The following is a 21,744-nucleotide window of genomic DNA, read 5'->3' on the forward strand; positions in this document are numbered from 1 at the left end:
AGACCTGGGACATATGTTCTGGCTGTGCAAAGTAGTGGAGAAATTCTGGAAAGGAATAATCCAATACGTAAACTCAATCTGGAAGCAGGGCTGGACTTATTTTATTTTATTTATTTTATTGCTTTTGTATCCCACATTTTCCCACCTATTTGCGGGCTCAGTGTGGCTTACAATACATTGTAACGATGGTAGTACAATAAGTTATTACATGATTATGGTTACATTATGAGGAGTTGAGTTAAAACAATGTCCAGGTATCAATAAGGGGGAAAGAACAATAGTGATGAGAAAAAAGGTTGGGTGTGTAAGAATTATGGGGATAGGTATACTAGGAGAATGTGTTGTGTTAGAATTAAGGGGATAGGTGTGCTAGGAGAATGTGTTGATGCGTTGCCAACAGTGTGTGTGGACTTCATGTACTTTGATCCTTATGATAGATCTTTTCAAAGAGATGAGTCTTTAGTAGTTTGCCGAAGTTGGTTAGTTCATAGGTCGTTCTTAGGTTTCGTGGTAGTTTGTTCCAGATTTGCGTGCTCATATAGGAAAAGGTTGATGCGTGCATCACTTTGTATTTTATGCCTTTGCAAATTGGGAAGTGGAGGTTAAGGAACGTTCTGGACGATCTTTTGGCATTTCTGGGTGGTAGGTCTATTAAGTCGGACATGGGGCTTCACCATTAATGATTTTGTGGACTAGTGTGCATACTTTGAAAGTGATGCGTTCCTTGAGTGGGAGCCAGTGTAGCTTCTCTCGTAGTAGTTTCGCACTTTCGTATTTTGGTTTCCTGAAGACCAATCCGGCCCTCCTGTTTGGACAGCTAACAAATAGCCGACCCACAGTAAAAGGCTTTACAGCATTTACCCACTGTGCTGTAATTGTGGGCAAGCAAGTTATACTGATAGAATGGTTGTCAATGGGGGGCCTGACACTGCAGCAGTGGAGGACACAAATGTTACAGATACTGCGCACAGAAAGGATGGGAGTAACAGACATCAACTCACAAATTGGAGAACAATTTCAACAACGGTGGACCCCCTTTTGGAACACTCTAACTCCCCCTGCACGTAGCCATCTTCTAAACTTGTAATATATAAAATCAGAAGACAGACTATCAAGAACAAGGGAAAGGGGGGAATGGGAGGGGAGTTGGGGGGGGAGGGTTTTTGTTGAGGGGATAAAAGAAAATGGATGGTGAACAGTTGTGAATGTTACAAAATTCTGTTTAAAATTGCTTGTCACACCAATAAAAATGATTTAAATATAAAAAAAAGAATTTTTTCCTTTATTTCGAGTTCTTTTCCTGTGTAAATTTCCTTTCATTTTCGATACCGGCCCTGTTGGCCGCCCGTACGGGTTTTTCTCCCTTTTATTTTTGGTGCCTTTGCCATCATCGCAAATTTTGATTTCGCTGGCGTGATTTTTCCGCCCATGTCATCGAAGCGTCCCAGCAGCTTCAAGAAGTGCAACCGGGCTATCTCGCTCACTGATAGGCACGCTTCGTGCCTTCAGTGCCTGGGGGCTGGGCACCGTCCTCAGGCCTGTACTCTCTGTTGTTTGTTAAAAAAGAGAACTCAGGCGGCAAGATTGGCCTAGTGGAACGTTCTGTTCGAGGCCTCGCCCGGTGCTTCGACGGCTTCAGTATCGAGGTCATTGGCTGGTGAATCGACGTCGGCGGTACCGAGGTCAGCGACCTGTGCTCCAGCGTCGACGGTACCGAGATCATCGTTGGTGCTGATGTCGTCGGAGGGTGCTTCTTCGTCCGGAGTGCAGGTGAGGGCTGTCCATTCCCCTGCTGGTGACAGTGAGCCCTTGAGTAGGTCTCCCCCCTGCCTCGAGGGCTCCTGCGGTACAGCCCCCCCCCCCCCCCCCCCCCCCCGGGATCGACCTTCTTCAGACCCGGCCCCGAGGAAGAGACGCTTGGATTTGACGTCCTCATCAGTACCGGAAGGTTCCGGTGACATGCTTCGTGTGAAGGCAAAGAAGCATCGGCACCGGTCACCTTCTCTTCCTGGTACCGAGAGCTCTGGGTCGCCGAGGGAGTTGGCACCCGCTAGGCATCGACGCCGGGAGGACTGCTCACCCTCTATTCAGGAGGTGTCGATGCACTCTACCCTGGACAGCCCGGTACCACCTCCGCGCCCTGATCAGATTCTCAGTTCGTCGCCTGCACCGGACTCCCAGCCTTCCTCGACAGCCGCTCTAAGCAAGAGCCTCAGGGCCATCCTTCCAGGGATCCTGGAAGAGCTGTTGTGCCCTTCTTCGGTACCGGGGGTGCTTGCGCCGCCGGTGCCGTCGACTGAGGCGACGGCTGGCCTTTTGCCCGTTGTGAGGTCTCCGGTGCCGGTACCGCTTGCGGTGCCCGCGTCGGCTGCCTCCCAAGCAGACCCTCTGACAAAGTCAATGGAGGGAGCTTCATCGCCGCCGATGCGAGAGTCTGCTTCTTGACGTTCCCACCGTGGCCATGTGTCTACAGAGTCGAGGCGGGCATCGCTTCGGATAGAGGTTCATGAACTAGTGTCCGACACAGATGGTGAGGCCTCGTGGGAAGCAGAGGGAAGACATCAGATGAGGAGTCTGACGGTCTTCCTTCTGATTCCACTCCCTCCCCTGAAAGACAGCTTTCTCCTCCCGAGAGTCTATTTTTCGCAGCCTTTGTCCGGGAAATGTCTACGGCAATTCCCTTCCCTGTGGTTACAGAGGATGAGCCAAGGGCTGAAATGTTTGAGCTTTTGGATTATCCTTCGCCACCTAAGGAATCGTCCGCAGTACCTATGCATCATGTCTTCAAGAAGACACTGCTGGAGAACTGGGCAAAGCCACTAACTAATCCCCACATCCCCAAGAAGATCGAATCCCAGTATCGGATCCATGGGGACCCTGAGTTGATGCGGACTCAGTTGCCTCACGACTCTGGGGTTGTGGATCTGGCCCTTAAGAAGGTCAAGAGTTCTAGAGAGTATGCTTCGGCGCCCCCGGGCAAAGTCTCTAAAACCTTGGATTCTTTTGGGAGGAAGGCCTACCATTCTTCAATGCTCGTGGCCAAAATCCAGTGTTACCAGCTCTACACGAGCATTCATATGCGGAACAATGTGCGGCAGTTGGCTGACTTGGTGGATAAGCTCCCTTCTGAGCAAGCCAAGCCTTTTCAGCAGGTGGTCAGGCAGCTAAAGGTGTGTCGTAAATTCCTGGCCAGGGGTGTTTATGACACTTTTGATGTCATGTCCAGAGCTGCTGCTCAAGGTGTGGTGATGCGCAGGCTCTCATGGTTGCGTGCTTCCGCCCTGGAAAATAGGATCCAGCAGCGGGTTGTGAATTCTACTTGCTGGGGGATAATATTTTTGGTGAAAAGGTCGAACAGATGGTAGAGCATCTCAACCAGCGGGACAACGATTTCGATAAATTCTCCCGCCGGGCGCCTTCAGCATCTACCTCAACTGGTAGACGTTTTTATGGCGGAAGAAGGACTGTTACTTATCTTTCTAATAGGCATAGGTACAATCCTCCCTCTCGCCAGCCTGCTGCCCAGGCCAAGCCTCAGCGTGCTCGCTCTCGTCAGCAGCGTGCGACTCAACAAGCCCCTGCGGCTCCCCAGCAAAAGCAAGGGATAGGCTTTTGACTGGCTCCAGCAGAGCATAGCCGAAGTCAAAGTGTCTGTGCCGGACGATCTGCCGGTCGGGGGGAGGTTAAAATGTTTTCACCAAAGGTGGCCTCTCATAACCTCTGACCAGTGGGTTTTCCAAATAGTCCGGCTAGGATACTCCCTCAATTTGGTTTCCAACCCTCTAAATTGCCCACCGGGAGCTCAATCCTTCAGCTTCCAGCACAAGCAGGTACTTGCAGATGAACTCTCCTCCCTTCTCAGCGCCAATGCGGTTGAGCCGTTCCACCCGGGCAAGAAGGGCTGGGATTCTATTCCAGGTACTTCCTTGTGGAAAAGAAAACAAGGGGGATGCATCCCATCCTAGACCTAAGGGCCCTGAACAAATATCTGGTCCGAGAAAAGTTCAGGATGCTTTCCCTGGGCACCCTTCTTCCCATGATTCAGGAAAACGATTGGCTATGCTCTCTGAACTTAAAGGATGCTTATACCCACATCCCGATACTGCCAGCTCACAGACAGTATCTCCGATTTCGTCTGGGAATACTGCACTTTCAGTATTGTGTGCTACTCTTTGGTCTCGCCTCCGCGCCCAGGGTGTTCACAAAGTGCCTGGCTGTGGTAGCGGCGTCTCTACGCAGACTGGGAGTGCACGTGTTCCCTTACCTCGACAATTGGCTGGTGAAGAACACCTCTGAGGCAGGAGCTAAGTACATAAGTAATGCCATACTGGGAAAAGACCAAGGGTCCATCGAGCCCAGCATCTTGTCCACGACAGCGGCCAATCCAGGCCAAGGGCACCTGGCAAGCTTCCCAAACGTACAAACATTCTTACATGTTATCCTGGGATTTTGGATTTTCCAAGTCCGTTTTAGTAGCGGTTTATGGACTTGTCCTTTAGGAAACCGTCCAACCCATTTTTAAACTCTGCCAAGCTAACCGCCTTCACCACATTTTCCGGCAATGAATTCCAGAGTTTAATTACACGTTGGGTGAAGAAAAATTTTCTCCGATTTGTTTTAAATTTACTACACTGTAGTTTAATCGCATGCCCCCTAGTCCTAGTATTTTTGGAAAGCGTGAACAGACGCTTCACATCCACCTGTTCCACTCCACTCATTATTTTATATACCTCTATCATGTCTCCCCTCAGCCGTCTCTTCTCCAAGCTGAATAGCCCTAGCCTCCTTAGTCTTTCTTCATAGGGAAGTCGTCCCATCCCTGCTATCATTTTAGTCGCCCTTCGCTGCACCTTTTCCAATTCTACTATATCTTTCTTGAGATGCGGCGACCAGAATTGAACACAATACTCAAGGTGCGGTCGCACCATGGAGTGATACAACGGCATTATAACATCCTCACACCTGTTTTCCATACTTTTCCTAATAATACCCAACATTCTATTCGCTTTCCTAGCCGCAGCAGCACACTGAGCAGAAGGTTTCAGCGTGTTATCGACGACGACACCCAGATCCCTTTCTTGGTCCGTAACTCCTAACGTGGACCCTTGCATGACGTAGCTTTAATTCGGGTTCTTTTTCCCCACATGCATCACCTTGCACTTGCTCACATTAAACGTCATCTGCCATTTAGCCGCCCAGTCTCCAAGTCTCGTAAGGTCCTTCTGTAATTTTTCACAATCCTGGCGCGAGTTAACAACTTTGAATAACTTTGTGTCATCAGCAAATTTAATTACCTCGCTAGTTACTCCCATCTCTAAATCATTTATAAATATATTAAAAAGCAGCGGTCCTAGCACAGACCCCTGAGGAACCCCACTAACTCTAGCTCTACAGTCCATGCAGATGACTATTCGACTCCTGGAGCTACTGGGGTTTGTGATAAATTATCCAAAGTCCCACCTTCTTCCTGTTCAGAAACTCGAATTCATAGGGGCTCTGCTGGATTCTCAAGACAGCTCATGCCTACCTTCCGGAAGCGAGGGCCGACAATCTTCTGTCCTTATTCCTGGTAACGAGCGTCTCAGCAGATCACAGCTCGGCAGATGTTGACATTACTCGGCCACATGGCCTCCACAGTGCATGTGACTCCCATGGCCCGCCTCCACATGAGATCAGCTCAATGGGCCCTAGCGTCTCAGTGGTACGAAGCTGCTGGGGACCTAGAGGACGTAGTCCTGCTGTCCACGAGTTTTCTCCAATCCCTGCATTGGTGGACAATTCGATCCAATTTGACTCTGGGACGTCCCTTCCAAATTCCTCAGCCACAAAAGGTGCTGATAACGGATGCGTCTCTCCTGGGGTGGGGAGCTCATGTCGATGGGCTTCACACCCAAGGGAGTTGGTCCCTCCAGGAACAAGGTCTACAGATCAACCTCCTGGAGTTATGAGCGGTCTGGAACGCTCTAAAGGCCTTCAGAGATCGGCTGTCCCATCTAATTATTCAAATTCAGACAGACAATCAGGTTGCCATGTACTACATCAGCAAGCAGGGGGGCACCGGATCTCGCCCCCTGTGTCAGGAGGCTGTCAGAATGTGGCTTTGGGCTCACCGCAACGGCATGTTTCTTCAGGCCACGTATCTGGCAGGCGTAAACAACAGTCTGGCCGACAGATTGAGCAGGATCATGCAACCACACGAGTGGTCACTCAATTCTCGAGTGGTACGCGAGATCTTTCAAGTGTGGGGCACCACCTTGGTGGATCTCTTCGCCGCTGAAGTCAATCACAAGGTCCCTCAATTCTGTTCCAGACTTCAGGCCCATGGCAGACTAGCGTCCGATGCCTTCTTCCTGCATTGGGGGGAGGGCCTCCTGTATGCCTATCCTCCCATTCATTTGGTGGGGAAGACTTTGCTGAAACTCATGCAAGATCAAGGCACCATGATCTTGATTGCTCCCTTTTGGCCACGTCAGATATGGTTCCCTCTTCTTCTGGAATTGTCTTCCGAAGAGCCGTGGAGATTGGAGTGTTTTCCGACCCTCATTACTCAGAACGAGGGGGTGCTTCCGCATCCGAACCTCCGGTCCCTGGCTCTCACGGCCTGGATGTTGAGAGCGTAGATTTTGCCTTCTTGGGTCTGGTGCCTCCAGAGTCTTGCTTGCTTCCAGGAAAGATTCCACTAAGAAGAGTTACTTCTGTCTATGGCGGAGGTTTGCCGTCTGGTGTGGCTGCAAGGCCCTAGATCCTCGCTCTTGTCCTACACAGACCCTGCTTGAATACCTTCTGCACTTGTCCGAGTCTGGTCTTAAGTGCGATTAGTGCTACCATTACTGTGTGGAAGATAAGCCAGATCTCGGGACAACCTTAGTTGTTCGATTCATGAGAGGTTTGCTTTTGTCAAAGCCCCCAGTCAAACCTCCTACAGTGTCATGGGATCTCAATGTCGTTCTCACCCAGCTGATGAAACCCCCTTTCGAGCCACTGGATTCCTGCCATCTGAAGTACTTGACCTGGAAGGTCATTTTCTTGGTGGCAGTCACTTCAGCTCGTAGAGTCAGTGAGCTTCAAGCCCTAGTAGCTCATGCTCCTTATACCAAATTTCATCATAACAGAGTAGTCCTCTGCACTCACCCTAAGTTCTTGCCAAAGGTGGTGTTGGAGTTCCATCTGAACCTGTCAATTGTCTTGCCAACTTTCTTCCCCCGTCCGCATACCTGCCCTGTTGAACGTCAACTGCACACATTGGACTGTAAGAGAGTACTGGCCTTCTATCTGGAGCGGACACAGCCCCACAGACAGTCTGCCCAACTGTTTGTTTCTTTTGATCCCAACAGGAGGGGCGTGGCTGTCGGGAAACGCACCATTTCTAATTGGCTAGCAGATTGCATCTCCTTTGCTTACGCCCATTCTGGGATGACTCTTGAGGGTTATGTCACGGCTCATAGTATTCGAGCCATGGCAGCGTCAGTGGCCCACTTGAAGTCAGCCACTATCGAAGAGATTTGCAAGGCTGCCACGTGGTCTTCTGTTCGCACATTCACATCGCATTACTGCCTACAGCAGGATACCCGACGCAACAGTCGGTTCGGGCAGTCGGTGCTGCAGAATCTGTTCGGGGTTTAGAATCCAACTCCACCCCCCTAGGCCCATTTTTATTCTGTTCCAGGCTGCACTCTCAGTTAATTGATGAAGTTAGGTCAATCTCAGTTATGTCCTCGCCTTTGCGAGGCCCAATTGACCGTGTTTGTTGTTTTGAGTGAGCCTGGGGGCTAGGGATACCTCATCAGTGAGAACAAGCAGCCTGCTTGTCCTCGGAGAAAGCGAATGCTACATACCTGTAGAAGGTATTCTCCGAGGACAGCAGGCTGATTGTTCTCACAAACCCGCCTACCTCCCCTTTGGAGTTGTGTCTTCCCTTGTCTTTGTTTTGCTATTTACTGGACTGACGAACACGAGCGAGTTCGGGCGGGAAGATGGTCGCGCACGCGTGGTCGGCGTGCGCGCACGAGGCCTAGCAAGCGTCTGCTAGGGAAGATCTCCGATTGGAGGGGCTGCCGCGGACGTCACCTATCAGTCAGAACAATCTACAGGTATGTAGCTTTTGCTTTGCAGCATCACTACGCAAACTGGGAGTGCATGTGTTCCTATTAGCTGGTGAAGAGCACCTTGGAGGACGGTTCTCAGGAGTCCATGAGGAAGACTATTCAAGTGCTTGAGCTACTAGGGTTCGTAATAAATTACTCCAAGTCCCATCATTCCCCTGTTCAGTAATTGGAATTCGTAGGAGTCCTGCTCAATACGCAGACTGTTCGAGCCTATCTTCTGGAGGTGCGTTCGGACAACCTTCTGTCCCTCGCATCCAAAGTTCGGACATCGCAGCAAGTCATAGCTCAGCAGATGTTGAGGTTGTTGGACCACATGTTTTCCACAGTATATGTTACACCCATGGCACGTCTGCACATGAGATTTGTTCAATGGACCCTGACTTCTAAGTGGTATCAAGCCATGGGGAGTCTAGAAGATGTCATCCAAGTTTTTCCCCTGAGCTGGTACGCTCTCTTCAGTAGTGGTGGACAATTCTATCTAATCTGACCTTGGGACTTACATTCCAAATTCCTCAGCCACAAAAAGTGCTGATGATGGATGCATCTCTCCTGGGGTGGGGGGCTCATGTAGATAGGCTTCACACTCAAGGAGCCTGATCCCCCCAGGAAACAGATCTGCAGATCAACCTCCTGGAGCTCCAAGCGATTTCAGAGTTCAACTGGCTAACCAAATTATCTTATTTCATACAGACAATCAGGTTGCAATGTATTATACCAATAAGCAAGGGGGGCACTGGATCTTGCCCTCTGTGTCGGGAAGCCATCCAGATATGGATCTGGGCACGCTGTTGCGGCATTTTTCTCCAAGCCACTTACCTGGCAGGCGTAAACAATATTCTCCGAGGACAAGCAGGCTGCTTGTTCTCACGACTGGGTGACGTCCGCGGCAGCCCCCACCAACCGGAAAAAAACTTTGCGGGACGGTCGGCACGCAGGACACGCCCACCGCGCATGCGCGGCCGTCTTCCCGCCCGTGCGCGACCGCTCCCGCCAGTTCCTTTTTTTCCGCGCCTGGAGAGAGTCGTGCCTGTGCCGCTCTCTCTGTTTCAGCCCCGGAAAAAACCGTCGCGTTTACGCGATCTTCTCTTTTTTCTTTTATATTTATTTAATTGCCGCGCGCTCCACTTTTCTTTTCAAAAAAAAAAAAAAAGGAGCACGCGCTCCCATTTTCCCTCGCTTCCAGCGGGGACGTTGCATTGCGGCCTGGTGGCCGCACGATCGTTTTCCTTTTTCGAGGTGTGATTTCCGCCACCATCGACGACTTTAATTTCGCCGACGCGATTTTTCCGTCGATGTCCTCGAAGGTCCCGAGTGGATTTAAAAAGTGTGATCGGTGCGGCCGGCCCATCTCGCAGACCGACACCCACGCTTGGTGCCTCCAGTGCCTCGGGCCGGAGCACAATTTCAAGTCGTGTCCCCTGTGTCTCGGTCTCCGGAAACGGACTCAGGTTGCGAGGCAAGTTCAACGGGACCGTATTTTTGGAACTTGCGCCGGCCCCTCGACGTGGACCTCGACGGCATCGGTATCGACGCCCGGTCCTTCGGTACCGTATCGATGCCCGAGACATCGGCACCGATGGCATCGACCCCAGGAGAACAGGTCCCGTCGGCCCGCCGGTCCTCCGGTGAGGGTAGAGGTGAGAGGCCGCGTGGGCAGTCGGCCCCGGTCACTCCCTCAGCCCATGGCCCACGGGACCGAACCCTGTCTGACCCGGTTCCTCGAGACCGAGGGGGATCCTCCTCCTCCTCCTCCATGCCTCCCGGCGCCGGTGACGGGCATCGGAAGAAGGATTAGAAGCGCCGTCACCGGTCGCCCTCGATGCACATCGGAGAGGAGTCGACGCCGAAGCGTCTCCATCGAGAGGAGAGGTCCCCGTCGGTGATAGAGGTGCCGACGCAACAGGGTCCCGGCACCTCGGTGCCGTCTCCTGGCTCCCACCAGATTCGGGCACTGACACCCCTACCGGCCCCATCGCCTTTCCCGGCAGCGGGTCTGGACGAGTGCCTCAGAGCCATCCTTCCGGGGATCCTGGAAGGGCTGATGCGCCAGGCTGTGCCGGCGCCGGGGGTGCTTGCGCCCTCGGCGCCGATGACTGTGGCGCCGGCGAGCTCTAGCCCGGCGCCGGGGCCGTCGACACCGTCGCCGCTTGCGGTGCCGGTCTCGACCGCCACGCAGGTGGAGTCCCCGTCGACGTCGATGGAGGGAGCTCCGTCCCCGCCGGCGCGGGAGTCCGCCGCTCGACGACACCGAGACCCTGGTGCCATCGACGTCGAGCCGGGCCCGGTTCAGGACTCAGCTACATGAGCTTATGTCCGACACCGAGGATGAAGACTCGTGGGGGGAAGAGGAGGACCCTAGATATTTCTCCTCAGAGGAGTCTACGGGCCTTCCCTCGGACCCCACGCCTTCACCGGAGAGGAAACTCTCGCCCCCCGAGAGTCTCTCCTTTGCCTCCTTTGTGCGGGATATGTCTATTAGCATTCCCTTTCCCGTGGTCTCTGTGGAAGAGCCGAGGGCCGAGATGCTCGAAGTCCTCGACTATCCATCACCACCTAGAGAGTCCTCCACGGTGCCGCTGCACAATGTCCTCAAGGAGACGCTGCTTCGGAACTGGGTGCGACCTTTAACTAACCCCACCATTCCCAAGAAAGCAGAGTCCCAGTACAGGATCCACTCTGACCCAGAGCTAATGCGGCCACAATTGCCCCATGACTCGGCGGTCGTGGATTCTGCTCTCAAGAGGGCACGGAGTTCGAGGGATACCGCCTCGGCGCCCCCGGGGCGGGAGTCTCGCACTCTGGACTCGTTTGGGAGGAAGGCCTACCAATCCTCCATGCTCGTGACCCGCATCCAGTCATACCTGCTCTATATGAGCATCCACATGCGGACCTATGTGCAACAACTGGCGGACCTGGTCGAGAAGCTCCCGCCGGAGCAGTCCAGGCCTTATCAGGAGGTGGTCAGGCAGCTGAAGGCGTGCAGAAAGTTCCTGTCCAGGGGTATCTATGACACCTGTGACGTGGCATCTCGTGCTGCGGCCCAAGGTATATGGCTGCGTGCCTCTGACCTGGACAACGGCACCCAGCAGAGACTGGCCGACGTCCCTTGCCGGGGGGATAACATTTTTGGTGAGAAGGTCGAGCAGATGGTGGACCAACTGCATCAGCGGGAAACCGCTCTCGACAAGCTCTCCCACCGGGCGCCTTCAGCATCCACCTCCACAGGTGGACGTTTTTCCCGGGCCCGGCAGGCTGCACCCTATTCTTTTGCGAAGCGTAGGTACAACCAGCCGGCCCGAAGGCCTCGTCAGGCACAGGGACAGCCCCAGCGCGCTCGTTCTCGTCAACAGCGTGCGCCTAAGCAGCCCCCTGCGCCTCCACAGCAAAAGCCGGGGACGGGCTTTTGACTGGATCCACGGGAACATAGCCGCCCTACAAGTGTCCGTACCGGACGATCTGCCGGTCGGGGGGAGGTTAAAATTTTTTCACCAAAGGTGGCCTCTCATAACCTCCGACCAGTGGGTTCTCCAAATAGTGCTGTGCGGATACGCCCTGAATTTGGCCTCCCTGCCTCCAAATTGTCCTCCGGGAGCTCAGTCTTTCAGCTCCCATCACAAGCAGGTACTTGCAGAGGACTCTCCGCCCTTCTCAGCGCCAATGCGGTCGAGCCCGTACCACCCGGGCAGGAAGGGCAGGGATTCTATTCAGGTACTTCCTTGTGGAAAAGAAACAGGGGGGATGCGTCCCATCCTAGACCTGAGAGGCCTGAACAAATTCCTGGTCAAAGAAAAGTTCAGGATGCTTTCCTTGGGCACCCTTCTGCCAATGATTCAGAAAAACGATTGGCTATGTTCCCTGGATTTAAAATACGCATATACTCACATACCGATACTGCCAGCTCACAGACAGTATCTCCGATTCCGCCTGGGCGCACGGCACTTTCAGTATTGTGTGCTGCCCTTTGGGCTCGCCTCTGCCCCACGAGTGTTTACCAAGTGCCTCGTGGTGGTAGCGGCCTACCTACGCAAGCTGGGAGTGCACGTGTTCCCATATCTCGACGATTGGCTGGTCAAGAAACACCTCGGAGGCAGGAGCCCTCCGGTCCATGCAGTGCACTATTCAACTTCTGGAGCTGCTGGGGTTTGTGATAAATTACCCAAAGTCCCATCTCCAGCCAGCCCAGTCTCTGGAATTCATAGGAGCTCTGCTGAATACCCAGATGGCTCAGGCCTACCTTCCCGAAGCGAGGGCCACCAATCTCCTGGCCCTGGCTTCGCAGACCAGAGTGTCTCAGCAGATCACAGCTCGGCAGATGTTGAGACTTCTGGGTCATATGGCCTCCACAGTTCATGTGACTCCCATGGCTCGTCTTCACATGAGATCTGCTCAATGGACCCTAGCTTCCCAGTGGTTCCAAGCCACCGGGAATCTAGAAGATGTCATCCGCCTCTCCACAGTTGCCGCCACTTCACTGCTCTGGTGGACCATCCGGACCAATTTGACACTGGGACGTCCATTTCAAATTCCGCAGCCCACGAAAGTGCTGACGACGGATGCCTCTCGCCTGGGATGGGGAGCTCATGTCGATGGGCTTCACACCCAGGGTCTGTGGTCCCTCCAGGAAAAGGATCTGCAGATCAACCTCCTGGAGCTCCGAGCGATCTGGAACGCACTGAAGGCTTTCAGAGATCGGCTGTCCTGCCAAATTATCCAAATTCGGACAGACAATCAGGTTGCAATGTATTACGTCAACAAGCAGGGGGGCACCGGATCTCGCCCCCTGTGTCAGGAGGCCGTCGGGATGTGGCGTTGGGCGTGTCAGTTCGGCATGCTCCTCCAAGCCACGTACCTGGCAGGCGTAAACAACAGTCTGGCCGACAGACTGAGCAGAGTCATGCAACCGCACGAGTGGTCGCTCCATGCCAGAGTGGTACGCAAGATCTTCCGAGAGTGGGGCACCCCCTCGGTGGACCTTTTCGCCTCTCAGACCAACCACAAGCTGCCTCTGTTTCTGTTCCAGACTTCAGGCACACGGCAGGCTAGCGTCGGACGCCTTTCTCCTCCATTGGGGGACCGGCCTCCTGTATGCTTATCCTCCCCTACCTTTGGTGGGGAAGACCTTACTGAAGCTCAAGCAAGACCGCGGCACCATGATTCTGATAGCGCCCTTTTGGCCCCGTCAGATCTGGTTCCCTCTTCTTCTGGAGTTGTCCTCCGAGGAACCGTGGAGATTGGAGTGTTTTCCGACTCTCATCTCGCAGAACGACGGAGCGTTGCTGCACCCCAACCTTCAGTCCCTGGCTCTCACGGCCTGGATGTTGAGGGCGTAGACTTCACTGTGTTGGGTCTGTCTGAGGGTGTCTCCCGGGTCTTGCTTGCCTCTAGGAAGGATTCCACTAAAAAGAGTTACTTTTTCAAGTGGAGGAGGTTTGTCGTGTGGTGCGAGAGCAAGGCCCTAGAACCTCGTTCTTGCCCTGCACAGAACCTGCTTGAATACCTTCTGCACTTATCAGAGTCTGGCCTCAAGACCAACTCAGTAAGGAATCACCTTAGTGCGATTAGTGCTTACCATTATCGTGTGGAAGGTAAAGCCATCTCTGGAGAGCCTTTAGTCGTTCGATTCATGAGAGGCTTGCTTTTGTCAAAGCCCCCTATCAAGCCTCCTACTGTGTCATGGGATCTCAACGTCGTCCTCACCCAGCTGATGAAACCTCCTTTTGAGCCACTGAATACCTGCCATCTGAAGTACTTGACCTGGAAGGTCATTTTCTTGGTGGCAGTTACTTCCGCTCGTAGGGTCAGTGAGCTTCAAGCCCTAGTAGCTCATGCTCCATATACCAAATTTCATCACAACAGAGTAGTGCTCCGCACCCACCCAAAGTTCCTGCCGAAGGTGGTGTCGGAGTTCCATCTTAACCAGTCAATTGTCTTGCCAACATTCTTCCCCAGGCCGCATACCCGCCCTGCTGAACGTCAGTTGCACACATTGGACTGCAAGAGAGCATTGGCCTTCTACTTGGAGCGGACACAGCCCAACAGACAGTCCGCCCAATTGTTTATTTCTTTCGACCCTAACAGGCTAGGGGTCGCTGTCGGGAAACGCACCATCTCCAATTGGCTAGCAGATTGCATTTCCTTCACTTACGCCCAGGCTGGGCTGACTCTTGAGGGTCATGTCACGGCTCATAGTGTCAGAGCCATGGCAGCGTCGGTGGCCCACTTGAAGTCAGCCACTATTGAAGAGATCTGCAAGGCTGCGACGTGGTCATCTGTCCACACATTCACATCTCATTACTGCCTCCAGCAGGATACCCGACGCGACAGTCGGTTCGGGCAGTCGGTGCTGCAGAATCTGTTTGGGGTGTAAATCCAACTCCACCCTCCAGGACCCGAATTTATTCTGGTCAGGCTGCACTCTCAGTTAGTTGTTCTTCGTAGGTCAATTTCTGTTGTACCCTCGCCGTTGCGAGGTTCAATTGACCTGGGTTATTGTTTTGAGTGAGCCTGAGAGCTAGGGATACCCCAGTCGTGAGAACAAGCAGCCTGCTTGTCCTCGGAGAAAGTGAATGATACATACCTGTAGCAGGTGTTCTCCGAGGACAGCAGGCTGATTGTTCTCACCTACCCTCCCTCCTCCCCTTTGGAGTTGTGTGTTTCATCTTTTGCTAGTCATTCAACTGGCGGGAGCGGTCGCGCACGGGCGGGAAGACGGCCGCGCATGCGCGGTGGGCGTGTCCTGCGTGCCGACCGTCCCGCGAAGTTTTTTTCCGGTTGGTGGGGGCTGCCGCGGACGTCACCCAGTCGTGAGAACAATCAGCCTGCTGTCCTCGGAGAACACCTGCTACAGGTATGTATCATTCACTGTCTGGCCGACAGACTGAGCAGGATAATGCAACCTCACAAGTGGTCACTGAATATGGGCATAGCCTGCAAGATCTTCCGAGCCTGGGGCACCCCCTCGGTGGATCTTTTTGCCACTCAGTACAACCACAAGGTCCCTCAGTTCTTTTCCAGACTTCAGGCCTATGACAGACTAGCGTCAGATGCCTTTCTCCTATATTGGGGCACAGGCCTTCTGTATATGTATCTTCCCATACCTCTAGTGGGAAACTTCGTTGAAACTCAAGCAGGACCGCGTAACCATGATTTTGATTGTGTCTTCCGGGTCTTGCTTGCTTCCAGGAAAGATTCCACTAAGAGGCGTTAATCTTTTAAGTGGAGGAGGTTTGCCGTCTGGTGTGAGAGCAAGGCCTTAGCTCCCCTTACTTGCCCTACACAGACCCTGCTTGAATACCTTCTGCACTTATCAGAGTCAGGTCTCAAGAACAACTCTGTAAGGGTTCACCTTAGTGCAATTAGTGTGTATCATCAGCGTGTAGAAGGTAAGACCATCTCTGGACAGCCTTTAGTTGTTCGCTTCCTGAGAGGTTTGCTTTTATCAGTGCCCCCTGACAGACCTCCACCAGTGTCATGGGATCTCATGCTGTTCTCACCCATCTGATGAAAGCTCCTTTCGAGCGACTGAATTCCTGCCACCTGAAGTACTTGACGTGGAAGGTCATTTGTTTGGTGGCTGTTACTTCATCTCATAGAGTCAATGAGCTTCAGGCCTTAGTAGTTCATGCACCTTATACTAAGTTTCAGCAAAACAGAGTAGTCCTCCGCACGCACCTTAAGGTCCTGCCGAAGGTGGTGTCAGAGTTCCATCTGAACCAGTCATTGTCTTTCCAATATTTTTCCCGTTCCCCGTTCCCACCCTGGTGAAAAGCAGCTTGCACTCCTTGGACTGCAAGAGAGCATGCGTGCCAGAAGCACTTGTTTACTTTGCTATGGAAAGTGCCGGTTTCCGTGCCGATGCGGATCGTTGACTCGTGAGGATGATCAGCCTGTTGTCCTCAGAAAGTGCCTGCTACAGGTAAATCACTTCACTATAATTACCTAGCCTTAGGTAGAAGTCAGGCAAACAGGGGATGTATGAAAGATGGGAAAAATATGAAAGGTTGTACTCGATAGAATAAGACGTCCCACTGAGGTCAGATCCAAATTCTTATAGCCTAAAGTACTGCTAAAGACTCAAGGCTCAGATGTTCTAGAAAAATAAAAGCCAATTTATTTTTTGGTAGCAGTAACATAGTGTAAGTCAGAGACATTGCTAATATACCCAAAATGATGGCAAAGTATTGAAGATTTATGTACTTGTCAAGGCAGGTTAGAGAATTCACACATATGCCTTAGTCTTGAACTGATTAGGACTTCTAACTCCCCAAGGCACTAAGAAGAAACAGACACAACCTGACCTGATGACAGACAACTCTCTCACTCAGGATATAGTAAATGGAGGCAGGCATAGGCTGCTGGATTTCTTGGGAGAACACAGGATCTGCAGCCGGTTCTCTCTCTCAAGACGGTTAGTCAGCAGGTGGGCTCTCTCACTCAGGCAGGCAACCATAGTAAGCAGGTGAGCAGGAACAGGCAGGGCAGTACAATGTTTTTTATGAGTTTTATGAGTTTTTCATCATGTGGCTTGCTTGGACCAGCGTTATAATCTGTCCCACAGATGGCAGGTCCTGCGTTGTAGGCGGATTTCCCAGATAATAAATTACCTGAAACAAGGTTTCCCAACAGAACTATCCGCAAGCAAAATATTCTGTTCTCTGTCTAGGGGAAGGGGGAAAACCTTGGCTATGGCCCTACATGCCACTATTTCGGTCAGAGAGAGAACTGAGAAATCAGGCTGATATATATATTAGCTTTATTATGGATAATATAAAAAAAATATATACAAAATAGAAATTTGGCAAAGCTTTGGCTGAACAAAAATACTGGCAGTAATTCTTACAACTATATTCTCACACTACACATATTTCTTACTGGTTGCTAGGTAAACTTGCAGAACTGATTAGAATGCAATAACTATGTTACGAGGTAGTATGGTAATTAGTAGCTTCTTTCCCAACCAAGGTTATGACTAACACCAGCCTTATGCTCAGGTAATCACCACTCGCTAACCCAGACTAATGGGAGATAGATCACTGTGTCTCTCACCAGGCAACCTCCGGGGACGCCTCTCAGGAGTAGCACAGGTTACTTCCCAGACTCAAGCTGAGAGATCAGCGAGTCTTCGTCGGAGCCACGACAGGCACTCTGCAGCAGTCAGCAAAGGCACAGGTCACACCTTGTAGGTTGCTGAACCACACGGTACTCTTCCAGATACACAGTTCATCAGTTGGTGGACCTTCTTAGGTCACTGGTCTTCTTTCCACCTCCACCTTCTTCCAAGGATTCCGACTAACTAACTCCCCAACTCTTCCCGCTCTTCCAGCGCCTCTCGGTCAGGTGATACCAATTATCCTCTTGTACCGTCCTGTGCATGGGCAAGAAGAGTTCTTGTTTTTTTTTTCTTTGTGACCTTGGAAATGGTAACTTCTGGTGCCATGCATGCCTCCCTTCTCATCATCTCCAAGATAGAAGGGGAATAATTGGAGCACAGAGTGTCCTTGGCTTCAGCAAGCCTGTCAGTGATTTTCCACAAACTGAAGCTGACTCTGACACAGAGATGTGCAGGTCAGAGGTTTGCAGCAGCCATCTTCTAGTAACAAGATGTCATAGGCTTGTATAGGCCAAGACCAGCAAGGGAGACACAGGGACATACCCCTACAGCGTGAACTGCTGAAAATGACACCTAAAAATGGTATCCTTAAGGAGGGGTTTCTTATACCCTTTTCTTGGGTTTAGAGAGCCATGCTGCCCAGAATAACAAATCAGACTTCTGCTTTTGTGGCTTGAAGGGCTAAACAACAGGACCATCGGTGCCAAGAGCAAATTGATCCTGAACATGAAGACCCAGTTTCTGTAAACAAGGTTGTTGAAGTTGTTTTTGCTCTCCTGTAGCCTTGGCTTTGTCACAGTGTTCTCTTCACTGCTCAGAAGGACTGGGGCCTACTGAGCCAACAAGTCTTAGCATGAGCTGAATTGGCCTGAGTCTGTAACTTGGAAGTCATGTTCACAGTAAAAAATAGTTCCTTCTTGTAGGGCCTCTCTTGCTCCTACAGAAGGTGTTGTGCTACGACTTCCTATAGTAGTGAAAATTGAAGACTTGTATACTATTTACTATGCTTTTGTCACTACCCGGCTAGATTACTGTAATATCGCATATGCAGGGCTCCCCCAGTCTAGTCTAAAATGGTTGCAATCCTTGCAAAACACAGCTTCTCGCTTTTTGTGCAGAGCAAGGCTAAAATTCAAGGCCTTACATGATGGTATTCCATATTGCTTATCTTGTTTTACAATTCTTTATTCCCCTTTGTAACTGTTGTGATTTCTCATTGATCATAGACTGGTTCTTCCTTCTCCATCTCAGGCTTTTTGGGAATATACAAGATTATCAGCCTTTTTCTTCCTGTCTGTTTGACTTTGGAATAATTTACCTCTAGACTTGGTAGCCGAGTAGTCCTTTAAGGAAAATTTCCAAGACCCATCTTTTTGCTGTGACTTTTAATATGTGTCGGTTCTGGTGAACATTTTCAGCAACAACAGTTAAAATTTTTATTTGATAAGTTCTAGTGGAGGAGTGGCCTAGTTGTTAGAGCACCAGTCTTGCAATCCAGAGGTGGCCAGTTCAAATCCCACTGCTGCTCCTTGTGATCTTGGGCAAGTCACTTAACCTTCCTCAGGTACAAACTTAGATTGTGAGCCCTCCTGGGACAGAGAAATATCCAGTTTACCTGAATGTAACTCACCATGAGCTACTACTGAAAAAGGTGTGAGCAAAATCGAAATAAATAAATAGTTATCTCTGCATTCCTCTGTAGCTTTCTAAAGTTAGTTTTGGGTGAGTCATTTAGTAGCGGTCTATGGACTTGTTCTTTAGGAAACCGTCCAACCCCTTTTTAAACTCTGCCAAGCTAACCGCCTTCACTACGTTCTCCGGCAACGAATTCCAGAGTTTAATTACGCGTTAGGTGAAGAAAAAGTTTCTCCTATTTGTTTTAAATTTACTACACTGTAGTTTAATCTCATGCCCCCTAGTCCTAGTATTTTTGGAAAGTGTGAACAGACGCTTCACATCCACCTGTTCCACTCCATTCATTATTTTATATACCTCTATCATGTCTCCCCTCAGCCGTCTCTTCTCCAAGCTGAAAAGCCCTAGCCTCCTTAGTCTTTCTTCATAGGGAAGTCCCATTCCTGCCATCATTTTCGTCGCCCTTCGCTGCACCTTTTCCAATTCTACTATATCTTTCTTGAGATGTGTCAACCAGAATTGAACACAATACTCAAGGTGCGGTCGCACCATGGAGCGATACAACATTATTATAACATCCTCACACCTGTTCTCTATACGTTTTGTAATTATGGTATCCAACATTCTATTCTAGGGATGCTCAAATGGGATGTTGAAGGGTTGCCAAGTAGATCCAGATTTGCTCGACAGGGTTAATTCAGCCTTTGGGCTTACACCAGTGCATGCAGGGACTTCTAGCCTGGATTTTGTTAGGGAATCCAGTGGGGAAGTCTGAACCACAAGTCCCCTGCATGCAGTGGGGTAAGCCAGGGACTGGATCAACCCTGTTGGGCGAATCCGGATCTAGTTGGCAACCTCAGTTGTAGTTCACCCCAAAGCTAATCTGCTTTCTATGATATTCCTAATATGCATGAGAGTTGTTCAGATCAGCCTATGTGTTAAACCCAAGGTGTGTAAATGCTTTTCAGACATATTGCCTAAGGTTTTTCTGAAAACCAGATTAGTACATGATAAGAGGCAAGACTGACTGGAGCACCATTCTCTTAAACTATTTGGGATTCCATTATCTATTGCATCTCGTTTTGGAACACTTTTAGATAATTTGCATCCTTGCTGAGCTTTTGTTTCAGGAACAAATCTTAAAGAATAGGTTTTTGCTCTTTTCAGGTCTCTTAAGACATCCTTCTCCATCCCTTCTGTACCAGAATCGATTCAGAAAAGAGGCTTGGTTCGCAGGCCAAAGAAGCATCGGATTATCAGTGTGGAGGACTTTGAGGAAGGCATAAAAAACCATTTAAAGCATTTGAAAAGTAAGTCTGAGATGATAAAAAGCTTTAACTCTGTTAGATTCTGTCATTCTGAAAGGTGTTTTCCATGGGTCATGAGATCTGTCATCCCATTTGAACTCCAACAGCTTAGAGTTTTGGAACTTAGAACTCTGTTTTAATAACCAATTGTCACCCATTTTATACAACTGTAAGAGCTTTCTTTCATGGGCTTTGAAGATTTTTTCTTCCTTATTCAGAATTCTTGTTTTCATCTCAAATTGAGGATGTCTGTTTGGTTCGCGTAAGTCAATGTTCTCCAGATTTTGGGGAACAGAGTATTGGTGACTTTTCTTGGCATTCTGTTTCTATTTTGTCTCTAACACAGCAAGGGAGATATTTTATTTATTTTTATTTTTGTTACATTTGTACCCCGCGCTTTCCCACTCATGGTAGGCTCAATGCGGCTTACATATTGTAAACAGATACTTATTTGTACCTGGGGCAATGGAGGGTTAAGTGACTTGCCCAGAGTCACAAGGAGCTGCCTGTGCCTGAAGTGGGAATCGAACTCAGTTCCTCAGTTCCCCAGGACCAAAGTCCACCACCCTAACCACTAGGCCACTCCTCCACAGATATGGTTCCTTTTGACTAAGGGAAAACATTTTATGTCTGTGTTGTGAAAAGCTTGTTGCGTACTTTTTAGTAGTAGTAGCTTGAACCCATTTTCAGTGCACTTTGACCTATAGAAAAATGAAGGCAGGTAAAGACCATATGGCCTAGCCTGTCTGGCCATCCATACCATCTGTTATCCCTTCCTCTTCCTTAGAGATCCTGTGTACTTGTTCAAAGTTTGCTTGAATTCAGATACAGTCTTTGTCTTCACCACCTCCACTGGGAAGACGTTCCACAAATTCACCACCAGGTTACTCTTGAGTTTATCCCCTTTCACCTTCATCCTATGTGCCCAGGACTAGTTTCATCAACAGTTGTAATTCCCACACGTAAGGACTCAGCAATGTCTTTGTCGGCACCAAGAGACTCCAATGCTGGGCATTGAGATCGAAAAAGAACCGACATTGGACCTCAAAACATCGTGCCAGGAGCGCTGGGGCACTGGCATCGCCAGTCCTTGAGAAGCGGTGACACCATGAAGACCACAATCCCTCCATGGTGTTGGAGTTGGCGCAGTCTGTACTGATGTCTTCCTCCAAGGAGTGACTCCAGGCTTTACTGCAGGAGGAGCTGGAGCACATCTTATCTCAGTGGGCATCGAGGCTTCAAGGGCATCGCTACCACTCATGATGCTGCCCCAGCAGATCTGAAGGCCCTTGCCGATTGTTAACGCTGGCGCTCTGCCAGGTGTTGCAGCTGGCACCAGCTGACTAGTGCTTCTCTCCAACCTTTCGGGAGAGGAAGCTTCCTCAGCGTCTTGAAGAGGACCTGCTCCTCAGCACTTCTCATCCAGGGTCTGGCCATTCCAGTAGTCTGAGGCAGGCACATACTCAGCTAACTCGTGAAGAGGCATATGCCAGGTCTGGTACGGGTGGGGGGGGGGGTGTCTGTTCTGGAGCCAGAGAGCCTCTCGCAGGAGGGATCCATTGGTTTTCAGTCAGACTGTTCTCCACCT

The 21,744-nt window shown here is 50.6% G+C and overlaps 1 protein-coding gene across 1 annotated transcript in view; it reads left to right on the forward strand.

The window, feature by feature from the left end:
• The window catches only part of CENPT (centromere protein T), a 568,880-nt gene that overhangs the window by 208,736 nt on the left and 338,400 nt on the right, over positions 1-21,744 (forward strand). The window contains 1 exon segment of the mRNA XM_030203664.1: positions 20,017-20,159. Coding sequence (XP_030059524.1) covers positions 20,017-20,159 — 143 coding nt within the window.

The sequence above is a fragment of the Microcaecilia unicolor genome, chromosome 5, assembly GCF_901765095.1.
Source record: "Microcaecilia unicolor chromosome 5, aMicUni1.1, whole genome shotgun sequence".
In the NCBI taxonomy this organism is placed as follows: Eukaryota; Metazoa; Chordata; class Amphibia; order Gymnophiona; family Siphonopidae; genus Microcaecilia; species Microcaecilia unicolor.